The 15,597-nt window shown below is 49.9% G+C and overlaps 1 protein-coding gene across 1 annotated transcript in view; it reads left to right on the forward strand.

Moving 5' to 3' along the window:
* Positions 1-15,597, forward strand: part of LOC120933334 (tetratricopeptide repeat protein 39A-like) — an 83,892-nt gene that overhangs the window by 8,724 nt on the left and 59,571 nt on the right. The window contains exons 2-3 of the mRNA XM_040346492.1: positions 11,581-11,682; positions 13,113-13,244. Coding sequence (XP_040202426.1) covers positions 11,581-11,682; positions 13,113-13,244 — 234 coding nt within the window. The remainder of the gene's footprint in view (positions 1-11,580; positions 11,683-13,112; positions 13,245-15,597) is intronic.

Below are 15,597 nucleotides of genomic sequence, written 5' to 3' on the forward strand. Positions count from 1 at the left end.
AAAGAGAACAGGATACTTTCTCATACAAGTACATGGTACTGCAGGCACATATCAGGAATATGAAATGTCAGGTTTACATATTCTTTAACTACTTGATGCCCGCCCTATAGCCGAATGACGGCTTCAGCGCGGACCTGAAATCCTGGAGGACGTCATTTGCCGTCCTCCCCTTTCCTCGTTCCCCGCGCTCGCTCCCGAGCGCACAGCGGGGAAATTCTGTGCTGGCAGTGTCCCTTGGACACAGCCAATCACAGACAGCTGTGAACGGCCAATCGGAGTGGCCGTTTGGTATGCGATCTGTGCGGCCAATGAGAGATGATCTCAAATGTAAACATATGAGATCATGTCTCATTGCCGGGTCACACAGAGACAGCGTCCTGTCAGGGAGAGAGGAGACCGATCTGTGTCCCTTGTACATAGGGACACAGATCGGTCACCTCCCCCAGTCACCCCCCTTCCCCCACAGTTAGAACACTATTCAGGGTACACATTTAACCCCTTCCTCACCCCCTAGTGTTAACCCATTCAATGCCAGTCCCATTTATACTGTAATTGGTGCATATTTATAGCACTGATTGCAGTATAAATGTGAATGGTGCTAAAAATGTGTCAAAGGGTTCCGATGTGTCCGCCATAATGTCGCAGTCCCAATAAAAATCGCAGATCGCCGCCATTACTAGTAAAAAAAAAAAATTTAAATAATAATTCTGTCCCCTATTTTGTAGGCGCTATAACTTTTGCGCAAACCAGTCGCTTATTGCGAATTTTTTTTTTTTTACCAAAAATATGTAGAATACGTATCCTAGACTGAGAAAAAAAATGTTTTTTTTGTTTGTTTGTTTTTTTTTTTTTTTTAAATTGGGATATTTTATTATAGCAACAAGTAAAAAATATTGTATTTTTTTTCAAAATTGTCGCACTTTTTTGTTTATAGTGCAAAAAATAAAAACCGCAGAGGTGATCAAATACCACCAAAGAAAGCTCTACTTGTGGGGAAAAAAGGACGTCAATTTTGTTTGGGAGCCACGTCGCACGACTGCGCAATTGTCAGTTAAAGCGACGCAGTGACCACGGGAGCCAGTCAAGTTAGTTTAGCCCTTTTGGCCATTGGTTCCTCCTGTTCTGCGGTTACTACAGGCGAGACTTGCACTTATACCCCTGGCTACATGCCAGCATTGACCCCGTTATTTGTGTTTTATACTGTCTGTATTTTACTACACTCTGTGAACTACCTCATATAAATAAAAAATTGTTATTTGAAAAAAAATAAAGCGACGCAGTGCCGGAAGCTGAATTTTCACTTGGGCAGGAGGGGGGTATATGTGCCCAGTAAGCAAGTGGTTAAGGGAATATTTGGGATTGCTGTGCATCCAGAAATATCAATCTGAGTTGGAGTGCTCATGGGCCACACACACTGATCTGGGACGCGGGAGGGCCGTGCGCTGATCTGGGACGCGGGAGGGCCGTGCGCTGATCTGGGACGCGGGAGGGCCGTGCGCTGATCTGGGACGTGGGAGGGCCGTGCGCTGATCTGGGACGTGGGAGGGCCGTGCGCTGATCGGGGACGCGGGAGGGCCGTGCGCTGATCTGGGACGCAGGAGGGAGCTCGCAGGAGCCTCTGATAAATTGCACTACGCCTTAACTTGAATATCATATAGATGTTCCAAATCATTTTATCTCTGATTTAAATATTAATAATTTGTAGATTTATTCTAAATACCGAAACGATTGTGTTCTTAAGGCCAGGTTCACACCTATGCGAATTGAGTGCGGCTTAAACCGCATCTAATTCGCAGGACATTTCAAAATACATTGTTTTCAATGAGGCTGGTTCACATATGTGCGATGCATCCGCACTGCGTATTGCCTCCAAACCGCGTGCGGTTTTTATGTCTTGCGGTGCGGTTCAGGTGCGAATTCAGTCCCATTATTTTCTATGGGTACGCAGCTGAATTCGCAGATGTGTTAATTTCTCTTCAGTATTTGTCCCATTCAGTTCAATACACTTCACCCCTCCCCCTCCCCTCTCCCAGGTCTCCAAATTCGCACCTGATCTGCAACTAAAATGCAGTTGATCTGCAGAACACCTTATAGAGAAATTCGCAAAGACAACAGAGCTCCAAAACGCAACGCACTAGTGTGAACCTGGCCTATGCATTCGACATACACAGTGATTTGGAGGACATTCCTACCAAACAGCTTTTGTCTAGTTGTTTTAAATGGACCAGACATTAGGAGACAGCAAACACGGACCATATGTTGAGCAGAATACTCGGAGGCTTTAGGATCCCAGCACTGATCCGGGGCTCCGAGTGTCCTGACAGCTGAGACATGAGTGGCAGTGCTATCAGCAGGGAGCTGTACAGTGGAATGTCATTGTATGCGGCCTGTGACACTGCGCAAACATCCCCCACAAGACCAATCAATGTATGTACACGTTACCACTCCCTGTATTCTCTCTCTGTTTATCTTCCCTCTCCTTCCTCTTCATCCTGACCTGCCCAACCAACTCATAAATGCTGCCGATAACCATTACCTCCGATACACTCCACACCACTCTGTTTACACACGATTCACACATTAATGTGCCATGGGATCACAGTGTATATTCACCAATGTGTACACCATTTCTACTATCCTGTTACTGCAGTGTCCCAGATTCTGACTTATATTATTACAGTAACCCTGTTCCTAAGTGTCTTATCACCCCTGTAGGGGTGCAACGGATCAAAAAACTCACGGTTCGGATCAGAGTCACAGGTCGGATCATTTTTCGGATCACTGCCATATATAGTCCTCACTGTAATGTCCACAGACATCTCCCCCCACTGTAATGTCCACAGACATCTCCCCCCACTGTAATGTCCACAGACATCTCCCCCCACTGTAATGTCCACAGACATCTCCCCCCCACTGTAATGTCCACAGACATCTCCCCCCACTGTAATGTCCACAGACATCTCCCCCCACTGTAATGTCCACAGACATCTCCCCCCACTGTAATGTCCACAGACATCTTCCCCCCCCCCCCCCAGTAATGTCCACAGACATCTTCCCCCCCCCCCCCCCAGTAATGTCCACAGACATCTTCCCCCCCCCCCCAGTAATGTCCACAGACATCTTCCCCCCCCCCCCCCAGTAATGTCCACAGACATCTCCCCCCACTGTAATGTCCACTTCTACAGCCCCACTGTAATGTCAACTTCTACAGCCCCACTGTAAAGGGAGGCCCGGAGCAAAAGCCAGCAAGACTAGCAGAGGGCCGGGCATGACAGAGTGTCTAGTGACACAGGAGGGGTTAAGCTAGAGGGGGTAGGAGGTAGGAAGAGCAGGATTGGTGTAGAGAGGGGCGGGGGAGTTAGAAAGTATCTGGTTCAAGAGGAGGAGCAGGATTGGCTGCTAGTGTTAGGGGAGTTACCCTATAAAAGGGTGGGGCGGGGCAAGGTGGTCACTTGCAGTTAGGAGAGCAACGAGGAAACAGCTTTTCCTCCTGCTCTCAGAAAACAAAATGGCGTCCGTCGACCTCGTGCTTGCGCGCTTGCGGGCCGAGGCAGCTCATCGGGGCACAGATTGGCTGGAGAGGCGCGCTGCGGAGTGGGTCGCGGACCAGGCGGGCGGATCGGGAGGATCGAGCGGCGGTGAGTTGACCCCACGCGGGCGGAGGTCGCGGCCTCCGGCACGCTATTCCCCGGGGCCCTCATCCAGGACTGCAAGGGGGGCTCGGAGCCCTCCGGGGGGGCGGTCGGCCCCCCCGCCGAAGCGGGTGACCAGGAGCGAGACAGGGGGGACAGGACAGGACGCACGCCGCCGACCTCCGTCGGTGGGCGGGGCCACGGGCCGTACCGGCGCCGCTTCCCCAGATGGGGGCAGTGGGGGGGGGACACCTTCTCCGTCCGCGGCAAGAAAGGGGGCTGCAAAGGGAAATAAGAAGGCCTCAGACCCACCTGGCACGGCCGCGGGGCCCTCTTCACGTGGGGCCGGCGGTTCCGCGGGTGGGCGGGGCTCGGAGCGGGGGTCATCAAGCAACGCTGAGTCGTCGTCGGGTGGTCTGCCTGCTGCAACAACGCGGGGCAGAGGAGCAGAAAAAGGCCGGCCGGAACGAAGGGGGGACTCCGGGGCCTCCAGGTCATCTTCTCCTGGGGGACGGTCGGCCGCACCGATCCCAGTCGGGGAGGACAGGTCGGAAGGTGTGCCATCGGAAGACGAGGATGGGGAGCCGGAAAGAGAGTCAGCGGTGGAGGTCCAGTCCACGGCGGCGGGGGTGTCTCCCGGCAGGCCTGGTAAGTCCACTACATTACATGTATCCTCTTTAGCTGACGCATTGTGTGAATTGTTGGGAGTGGGGAGGGGGGGGGGTGCCGGCACCTCCGCCGCTAGTGGCGGTGGCTGCACCGGTGGTGGCGGGCGTTGCGCCTGCCGCCTCTGGGGCTGACGCCCTGTTGACGGAATTGGTGGGGGGCCTCAAGGAGCTTCTGGGCCGGGTGACTGCTGTACAGGGCCCTTCGCCACAGGTGGCTCCGTGGGCACCTGCGGCTGTGGGCACGACGGGGGGTGATGCTACGGCCGGAGGGGGGGTTGCGTCTTCGCAGCTTCCCCCGGTGGCTCCGGTGGCAGGACAGGTGGGGACGGTGAAGGACAAGTCAGGGGGGGCCCCGGAAGTGGTGACTCGTTCCGATCTGGTACGTATTGCGGATGCGGCAAGGGGCGAGGTTTATATCTGCTACGAGTGTCCGCTGGGGGGTCATTTAAAACAGGAGGTGAAGGAAAAAATTTACAAGAGCGAATATGTAGAGATATTCTCCCTGTTGCCGTTGGAGAAATTCAACCTCGATAGGGTGAAGCCGGATGATTCTAAAAAGGAGGATGAGGAGAAGCGGCGTTATAGGTTGATTCCGCGCACTTTCGTGAACTGGCTTCAGGCGTTCGCCATTATGGCTAGCGTCGTTGGCGAGAAAAACCCAGAACATTGCTCGGCGTTGTTCGGGTACATGGATTCAATTGGGGAGGCGCATCGGGTGTACGGGGGGTCGGCTTGGCTCAGGTACGATGAGCAGTTTCGGCAACGGCGGGCAGTTAGGCCCTCTCTGCGCTGGGATCAGAAAGATATCAGCCTCTGGATGCGGCTCATGTCGGCGGCTAAGGCCCCGGCGCAGTCTTTTCACGGTGGGGCCGGGGGTGCTACCTCCTCAGGACCGTCGGCCGGCAAGAAGTGGGGAGTTTGCTGGCAGTTCAATGAGAACGCATGCAAATTCGGTGGATCGTGTAAATTCAAACACGAGTGCTCAGGGTGTGGGGGCTCCCACCCCGCGGCCAAGTGTTTTAAAAAGGGAAAGCGTGCCGGTGACGCTGCTCAAAAAAGGGACGACGCCGGTGAAGGGGGAAAGGATGCGGCCTTTCCTAAGTAGGTACCCGGACAAGGCAGCGGCGGAACTATTGTCCTCGGGGTTCAGGGACGGTTTCAAGATACCGTGTTCGCTGGCGGTGGTACCGCCGGTGGCACGAAATTTGAAATCGGCTCTCCTTAACCCGGGGGTGGTGGGGGAAAAGTTGGGCAAAGAAGTGGCACTAGGACGGATGGGCGGGCCGTTTGCGGCCCCGCCCTTGCCGGAGCTGGTGGTGTCTCCGTTGGGGGTGGTGCCTAAGAAGGAACCGAACAAATTCCGTCTTATTCACCACCTGTCATTCCCAAAAGGGGGTTCGGTCAACGACTTTATCGATCCGGAGGCTTGCACGGTGTCATACACGTCGTTTGATGCGGCGGTACGGTGGGTGCGGCGGTACGGACGTGGGGCCTTGATGGCGAAGGCGGACATCGAATCCGCCTTCCGGTTGTTGCCGGTACATCCCGACTGTTTTAGGCTGTTGGGATGTTGCTGGCAGGGCCAATATTATGTTGACCAGTGCCTACCCATGGGCTGCTCCATTTCCTGCGCACTGTTTGAGACATTCAGTTCCTTTTTGGAATGGGTGGTCAGGGATGTGTCGGGCCTGGACTCGATCATTCACTATCTGGATGACTACCTCTGCGTGGGGGCCGCCTTCCTCTGGTGTGTGTGCGACTCTACTGTCAACGTTGCAGCACATTGCGGGACGTTTTGGAGTCCCCTTAGCGGCCGACAAGACGGAAGGCCCCACGACGGAGATTAGTTTTCTGGGTATAGTGATCGATTCGGAAGTAATGGAGTGCCGCCTTCCAAGGGATAAGCTTGAGGCCTTGAAGGCGGAAGTTAGAGAGTTTCAGGGCTTGCGGAAGGTGCAGCTGAGGACTTTACAGTCACTGCTGGGAAAACTTAATTTCGCTTGTAGGATCATTCCCATGGGCAGAGTATTTTGCCGACGGCTGTCGGCGGCTACGGCGGGGGCGAAGGCCCCCAATCATTTCATTCGTTTGTCGAAGGAGCACCGGGAGGACTTGAAGGTATGGTATGAGTTCCTGTCATCCTACAATGGCAGGTCGATGTGGCTGTCCAGTCCGGTGAGTAACTTCGACGTGGAACTGGTGACGGACGCGGCGGGGTCCACGGGTTATGGGGCTTTCTTCAAGGGGCAGTGGAGCGCAGAGCCTTGGCCGAGGTCTTGGGTGGAGGCAGGTTTTCTCCGAAACCTAGTGCTGCTGGAACTGTTTCCAGTGGTGTTGGCCATTGAGCTTTGGGGGGAGGCCTGCAGCAACCTAAAACTCCGGCTGAATTGTGACAACATGGGAGTGGTTCAGGTAGTGAACCGCATGTCCGCGTCGTCACAACCGGTCATTCGGCTCATGCGGCATTTAGTGTTGAGGTGTTTACAACTGAACATTTTCATTTATGCCGTGCATATCCCGGGCGTCGAGAACACGCTGGCTGACTCATTGTCTCGTTTTCAGTGGGACAAGTTCAGAGAGCTGGCCCCGGCCGCGGAGGCTGTCGGGGTCCCGTGCCCGGGCTGGATTTGGGAGCTGGCGCTGGAATAGCCGCCTCGTGGATTAAGCAGTCCGTTAGCACGGCTACATGGTCGGCCTACGCCAAGGTATGGAAGGAATGGTTGGAGTTGGGTGCCGAAGCTGGGGTTGTGAGCGGGGGGCCAGAGGAGCGGTTGCAGGTAATTTATTTTGTAGCCAGGAACATGGAGCTCGGCGTGTCTGTGTCCTCCATTGAGAAAAAATTGGCGGGTTTAGCGTTCTTTTTTAAGCTGGTGGGGGGGGTGGATTGGACTAAGGACTTTTGGGTTAAACAGGCAGTGAAGGGTTACAGGAAGGGTCGTAAGGTGCAGGATGCCAGGAGGCCGGTCTCTTTTGCCAACTTGGTAGGTATCAGGGGAGCCTTGGACGGGGTGTGCACGGGTCAGTATGAATGCCTATTGTTCGCGGCGGCTTTCTCGCTGGCATTTTACGGGGCGTTTCGCATCAGTGAATTGGTTAGCCCTTCCCGCCTGAGGGCCGGGGGGCTGATGAGGGAGGATGTGTGGATATCGGATGATAAGGTGGGTATTCGGTTGCGCAGATCAAAAACCGACCAGAGGGGAAAGGGGGTGGACGTGGTTCTTTTTTCCCTGCCGGGGGCCAGGGTATGTCCGGTGGCATCGGTCAAGGCATTTTTGGGGGTTAGGCCGGAAGGGGGCGGGCCGTTGCTTAAGCACGAAGATGGGTCTTTCTTGTCAAAGTTCCAATTTGTGGCTGTTTTCCGCAGTTGCTTGCAGGAAATGGGCTTGGACAAGTCCGAGTTTTCGTCTCACTCCTTCCGTATCGGGGCGGCTACCGAAGCCGCCAGGTGCGGGATGAACGAAGCGGCAGTACGGAAGATCGGGAGGTGGGAGTCTCGGAGGTTCAGGTCATACGTGCGGCCTCAGTTGGTGGTTGGTTAATGGGGAAGGGAGAGATGCAAAAAGGGGGGGCTGTTTAGGGTTGGTGTTCGTTGGTGAGCATTGTGGATTGTTTATTTCATTTCAGATGGAGGGACTACACGCCTCGTCTGGATTTTCGGACATTCGTACGTTTGCTGGGGGGCAAGAAGGGCTGATGAGAAGCCGGAAGGCAGGCAGCTGGGTATATCCAGGAAGGAAGCGGTGTTGAGGTGGCTGGGGATACCTGGGATGATGTGGGGTAGGGTGCTACCAGAGGTCGAGAGGTACGCCCGATTGGACAGGCCCCCCGATGTTCTGGTTATACACACGGGGGGGAATGATTTTGGTGTCCGGAAAATCAGGGCTCTGATTACGGACATCAAAGCGGACTTTGAGCGGCTGCGAGCGGCCTTTCCGGGGACGGTGCTGGTGTGGTCGGAAATTGTCGCCCGCACACAGTGGCGCAAGGCTCGGTCAGTTACCAGGCTCAACAGAGCTAGGACTCGGGTTAACCGGGTGGTAGGTAAATTTTTGGCACGGCTTGGGGGGCTGGTGGTACGCCACCAGGAATTGGAGACTAATGTGGGCATGTATTTGAGGAGGGACGGTGTCCATCTGACGGATGTGGGGATTGCGCTTTGGTCGATGGGGATTCAAGAAGGGATCCAGAGAGCGTTGAGGTTGGGTGGGGGCCCTTAAAGGTGGAGGTGTCATCCTTTCGGGCTGTGGCGGTTAGTTCTGTTGGTCCTTTATGGTGGCAGTAGAAAACGTGTGAAAACGGGGGTGGGGGGCTCATCAATTTTATGGCCCCCTTTAAGTGTATTCCAGCGAAAGGTTAGTTGGTATACTGTAACGTTTGCACTGCGGGCGGGGGTTGTCTCCGAGCGTACTACACGGACTGGAGGCCTAAGGTTATTGTTTGCTCGCAGTGCATTGTTCATACTGGTATATGGTAAAATGGTGGAGAATGGGTAGGCTGCCAGAAAGGACCAACAGAGTGGGGGTTTTGTGGTATGTCATTGATGTTGGATATTTACTGTTTTCATTTAAGTTGGAGTTTTTATTGCGATTATGTTTTAATAAAATAGGCTGTTGTGGCCAGTTTACTCCAAAGCAAAGGTGTGGTCTCTTTACTATAGATTAAGTGGGGGGACAATTAAGGGGTGGAGTATATGGGGTCGCAACGGTAAAAGGTTATTGGGTCACATCTGGACTACACTAGTCAAGGGAGGCCCGGAGCAAAAGCCAGCAAGACTAGCAGAGGGCCGGGCATGACAGAGTGTCTAGTGACACAGGAGGGGTTAAGCTAGAGGGGGTAGGAGGTAGGAAGAGCAGGATTGGTGTAGAGAGGGGCGGGGGAGTTAGAAAGTATCTGGTTCAAGAGGAGGAGCAGGATTGGCTGCTAGTGTTAGGGGAGTTACCCTATAAAAGGGTGGGGCGGGGCAAGGTGGTCACTTGCAGTTAGGAGAGCAACGAGGAAACAGCTTTTCCCACCCTCCCTCCCTTATTGCATTACCTGTTTTGCCGGTGTTTTTTCTTTTGCAGGTACGGTGTTGGACGGTCGTCACGACAGCTGGGGTTGGCGGTTAGTTCTGTTGGTCCTTTATGGTGGCAGTAGAAAACGTGTGAAAACGGGGGTGGGGGGCTCATCAATTTTATGGCCCCCTTTAAGTGTATTCCAGCGAAAGGTTAGTTGGTATACTGTAACGTTTGCACTGCGGGCGGGGTTGTCTCCGAGCGTACTACACGGACTGGAGGCCTAAGGTTATTGTTTGCTCGCAGTGCATTGTTCATACTGGTATATGGTAAAATGGTGGAGAATGGGTAGGCTGCCAGAAAGGACCAACAGAGTGGGGGTTTTGTGGTATGTCATTGATGTTGGATATTTACTGTTTTCATTTAAGTTGGAGTTTTTATTGCGATTATGTTTTAATAAAATAGGCTGTTGTGGCCAGTTTACTCCAAAGCAAAGGTGTGGTCTCTTTACTATAGATTAAGTGGGGGGACAATTAAGGGGTGGAGTATATGGGGTCGCAACGGTAAAAGGTTATTGGGTCACATCTGGACTACACTAGTCATGTCCACTTCTACAGCCCCACTGTAATGTCCACATCCCCCCCCCCACTGTAATATCCACTTCTACAGCCCCACTGTAATGTCCACTTCCCCCCCCCCCCCCCACTGTAATGTCCACAGACATCTCCCCCCCCCCCACTGTAATGTCCACAGACATCTCCCCCCCCCCCCCACTGTAATGTCCACTTCTACAGCCCCACTGTGATGTCCAACCCTCCCCCCCCCACACTGTAATGTCCACAACTCCCCCCCCCCTTCCACTGTAATGTCCACAACTCCCCCCCCCCCTACACTGTAATATCCACCTCTCCCCACATCTCTCCCACTGTATAGGAAGATTGTCTGCTCTTACCAGCAGGCAGGTGATGACGACAGAGCACGCTCTAGGGGAGCTTACCTAGGCCGCCGTTGGGTGTACTAAGATGGCGGCCGCTCCTGAGCTAGGCCGAAGCCGTGGCCTTTCCTAGGAGCTCAATCCGCGCATCACGTGGTGTGCCGATCCAAACAGGTTGACCCGTTCGGATTACAGATCAATGACGATCCGTTGCACCACTACACCCCTGTATTATCTCATTACAGTAACCCAGTTCCTCGGTGTCTTATTACCCCTGTAATATCTTATTACAGTAACCAAGCTCCCGAGTGTCTTATTACCCCTGTAATATCTAATTACAGTAACCCGGCTCAAGAGTGTCTTATTACCCCTGTAATATCTAATTACAGTAACCCAGCTCCTGAGTGTCTTATTACCCCTGTAATATCTAATTACAGTAACCCGACTCCCGAGTGTCTTATTGCCCCTGTAATATCTTATTACAGTAACCCGGCTCCTGAGTGTCTTATTACCCCTGTAATATCTTATTCGAGTAACCCAACTACTTAGTGTCTTGTTACAGTAACCCATCTCCTCAGTGTCCTTATCATCCCTGTTACATATTACAATGAGATCCTACAGGGGTACTTGCATTCAGAAGCGTCTTTATAACCTTGCTACTCTTGAAATGTTACATTACTTTAATTGAGCTCCTGTAAATAAAATATTTTAACACTCGAGAGTTGGGTTGCAATAATATGATGTTACAGGTGTAATAATTTATTTTTACTCATGCCACATCTTATTACGCGTATTAAGCTAGCTTCTGTTTTAATACTCCCTGTAACATCTGTTTGTAGAGAGTTGTATTCATGTATTTAAATAAATTGTTGACCATTTATTAATGATTACAGTTTTGTAAAGAGTTATTATGCTCCACCAACAGCAAATATACTGCTCCAAAGTACAGGGTGGCAACCACTTTTGTGAATTTACCAGGCACAGAATGAGTAACTGTGTCCATAGAATACATCATCATACAGTATACTACAGAATTTTAGATACAATTATATTATTACAGGGGTAATAAGACACACGGGAGCTGGGCTACTATAAGATATTACAGAGGTAATAAGACACTCAGGAGCCGGGTTACTGTAATAAGATATTACAGGGGTAATAAGACACTCAGGAGCCGGGTTACTGTAATAAGATATTACAGGGGTAATAAGACATTTTGCAAATATTTGTAAAATCTAAAATGTGGCCCTCTGCCTAAAAAGTTTGGAGACCCCTGGGCTAGTGGGTTACTTCTTTCCCTCTTTCCCTTCCTTATTTCTGCCTGTTTTTATGAAAATGTATTTTCTCTTTAGGTCCAATGTGGATCTTTTCCGGGATCTCAGTGATTGTATGGATGCACTGAATCTGTTTCTGAACAATCGTTTCAATGAGAGTCTAGAACTTCTGCGACCAAGGTGAGCGTTGCCTGACTAAATCCAGTGTCATTGTGGTTATTATTATTATTATTATTATTATTATTATTTTTTTAAGCTAGAGTTTAATTTGTTAATGTTTATAGAAGAATTGCATGTATGGATATTTTAGTTACACTTGTCCAGCTTGGACCAATGTAACTATGAATATTCCCATACCTGTGTTATCCCCCTGGAAGCTGTTAATCTACTTCTCCAGTGATCTCCACTAGCTTCGTATAGTGCAGTGCCTCGTGCCTTCTTTTTACCTTTGTGTTGAGTGCTGTGCAGTCAGTTACTATAACAGTTTAGAGTATTGATATGCTTTTATTTCAAAGCGTGTTAAAGTGGAGGTTCACCCGGAAATGTAAATGTTTAACCTTAGATTCCTGCTCCTTTTGTCAAGGGGAATCGGGTGTTTTTTTTAAAATCTAAGCAGTACTTACCGTTTTAGAGAGCGATCTTCTCCGCCGCTTCCGGGTATGGGCTGCGGGACTGGGCGTTCCTATTTGATTGACAGTCTTCCGACAGGCTTCCGACGCTCGCATCTATCGCGTCACAATTTTCCGAAAGTAGCCGAACGTCGGTGCGCAGGCGCCGTATAGAGCCGCACCGACGTTCGGCTTCTTTCGGCTACTCGTGACGCGATGTTTGCGACCGTCGGAAGACTGTCAATCAAATAGGAACGCCCAGTCCCGAAGACCCATACCCGGAAGCGACGGAGAAGATCGCTCTCTACAACGGTAAGTACTGCTTCGTTTTTAAAAAAACGATTCCCCTTGACAAAATGAGCATGAATCTAATGTTAAAAAAAAAATTTCGGGTGAACTCCCGCTTTAACGTTGTTACAAACTAATAACATCATCTAACAAGGATCTAAAATGAAAAATGTCTTCCAATCAAATGTATGAAATGACATGCTTGCGTGAGTCTTTAATCTGGTGATCTGGGAACCCCTACTTGTGATGCATCAGAAGAAATTCGCAAACACACCCACTGCTGGCTCTTTACTACCGCTTAGTAGAAAGCCTGATGTATGGAAAAAGTTTCACAGCCAGATATCGGATTTAAATCTACTTTAGAAGTTTAAATGGGATTGGTGATAAAGTACAGAGTGAGAAGCACAGGCTTCAAGAAATGTCCTGGTGACCTGTGAGTTGCCTTCTGGATTACGGTTGCACCGAACTTGTATTATTGGTCAATTAAGTGGATTGCTGTGTTTGCTTGCAAACTCTAGCAGGTCTCCGCTTGGTTTCACCTGTTGTCCTTAATTGCTGGTTAGCTAATTTTTACACGTCACCTGCTGTCTGCACTGAAAATGTGTACATTGTATCTGGGCCTTGTCTACCCCGTAAGTTGTCAGGTCACATAACTATTGATTACATAGCGTATCTGCATTCCTGACTCAGAACCTTGTGTTTTCTTTACCACAGATCCCAGGAGAGCATGTATCATAGTCTGGTGTATGGCACTATATTGGAGATGCAAGCTATGATGACATTTGAACCTGACGACATTATCGGAGCCGGGCAGACGATGAAACAAGCACAGGAAATATGTCAACGGTAAGCAAGGACAGTACGCAGGTCTTGGGAATGTGTTGTGGTCTTTTGTGTGTGTGTGTGTGTTTTTATTTATTTTTCCCCTCAGTCAGGTAAATATAAACTTTTGCATACAAATATTTCTGATTTTCAGCCAGCAGGTGACACTTTAGTCTCCTTTTTATGTTTTACTGGTCTATCGGTATCCGTTTTGTTTAAAAAATAAAAATAAAAATATGTTTACAGAGCAAAATGGCTCAAGCTGAAACTAATACACACATGAATGACTAAGGGCGGAGACTTCTCCCCTTTATGCCTGTCCTTTTCAGACAGGGCCATACCAAGTTTCAATCAGAGAGAGACGGTCTGAAGGTTAGCAGTTTCTGCAATGCTCAGTTACCCTATTATTGTCCTGGGGGTGCAGTGTATTAAAGAGACCCTGTGTCAGGGTCGAAAATCCAAATAGAGGTGCCCTGCAATAGATGAGCGGTTGTACTTGCCTTTCTTGCCGTATGAGTCACCCCTCCATTCCAGGGATTTAGCCTCCATCAGCCTTTTTTGGCATTCAACACTTCTAGGAATGTCAGATGCCTGTGTCCCCTGCAATGCTCCTTTATTCTTTCATCCAACGTTTACATCAATGCAGGTAGGAGTCACAGGCCATTCTTGCAGGGCATCTTTATTCTGATTATTTTATATCCTAATGGCTTTGCCTGTAAGGGCATGGTTATAAAAGCTTTACTTTACAAATGAAGCCCTACTCCAGCCAAAACCTTTTATTTTTATTTGGGTAGAGCATGGATAGATTACAACATCTCTCAGGTTTTTATTGCCATCTGTTTTTATTAGGGGTGATTTTCTCTCACTTCCTGACAGGAATGGGGACACAGACAACAATAACTTTTAGTGTTAAAAGGCTAGGACTGACAGCCCTCCTCCTTCTTCTTTTTTTTTTTTTTTTTCTTTCACTCGCTATCTGGAATTGAAGCTGATCTTGGGTCTAAATATACAGTATTTTAGTTGATCTGAGGTCTGAAGGTGTAAGAATATGGGCTGAGCCGTAGTTTGAAGGTACAGGAATTGGAACTAATCCATGGTCTTGGGGTGCAGGAAATTGAGTTTATCTGAGATCTGAAGACCAAGGAATTGGGGCTAATCTGAGGTCTGAAGGTGTTGGAATTGGGGCTAATCTGAGGTCTGAAGGTGTTGGAATTGGGGCTAATCTGAGGTCTGAAGGTGTAGGAATTGGGGCCAATCTGAGGTCTGAAGGTGTTGGAATTGTAGCTAATATGAGGTCTGAAGGTGTTGGAATTGGGGCTAATCTGAGGTCTGAAGGTGTAGGAATTGGGGCTAATTTGAAGGTCTGAAGGTGTAGGAATTGGGGCTAATTTGAGGTCTGAAGGTGTAGGAATTGGGGCTAATTTGAGGTCTGAAGGTGTAGGAATTGGGGCTAATCTGAGGTCTGAAGGTGTAGGAATTGGGGCTAATCTGAGGTCTGAAGGTGTAGGAATTGGAGCTAATTTGAGGTCTGAAGGTGTAGGAATTGGGGCTAATCTGAGGTCTGAAGGTGTAGGAATTGGAGCTAATTTGAAGGTCTGAACGTGTAGGAATTGGAGCTAATCTGAGGTCTGAAGGTGTAGGAATTGGGGCTAATCTGAGGTCTGAAGGTGTAGGAATTGGAGCTAATCTGAGGTCTGAAGGTGTAGGAATTGGGGCTAATCTGAGGTCTGAAGGTGTAGGAATTGGAGCTAATTTGAAGGTCTGAAGGTGTAGGAATTAAATCTAATTTGAGGTCTGAAGGTGTAGGAATTGGGGCTAATCTGAGGTCTGAAGGTGTAGGAATTGGGGCTAATCTGAGGTCTGAAGGTGTAGGAATTGGGGCTAATCTGAGGTCTCAAGGTGTTGGAATTTGGGCTAATCTGAGGTCTGAAGGTGTTGGAATTTGGGCTAATCTGAGGTCTGAAGGTGCAGAAGCTCATCCGAGGTCTAAATGTACAGGGGTTTGGGGCTGATATGAGGTCTGAGGTAAACTAACTGGGATTGATCAGAGATCTGAAGGTCTAGAAATTGAAGTTGGTCTGAGGGCCCATGAATTGGGGCTTATCGGATGGTTTGAGGGCCCAGGTATTTGGGATGGTCTGAGGGCTCAGAAATTGGTTCTCATGTGCAGTCTGATGGCACAGGAATTGGGCCTGATGCGTGGTCTTATGGTACAGGAATTGGGCCTGATGCGTGGTCTTATGGTACAGGAATTGGGGCTGATGCGTGGTCTTATGGTACAGGAATTGGGGCTAATGCGTGGTCTTATGGTACAGAAATTGGGGCTGATGCGTGGTCTTATGGTACAGCAATTGGGCCTAATGCGTGGTCTTATGGT

This window comes from Rana temporaria, chromosome 3, assembly GCF_905171775.1.
Source record: "Rana temporaria chromosome 3, aRanTem1.1, whole genome shotgun sequence".
NCBI classification, from domain to species: domain Eukaryota; kingdom Metazoa; phylum Chordata; class Amphibia; order Anura; family Ranidae; genus Rana; species Rana temporaria.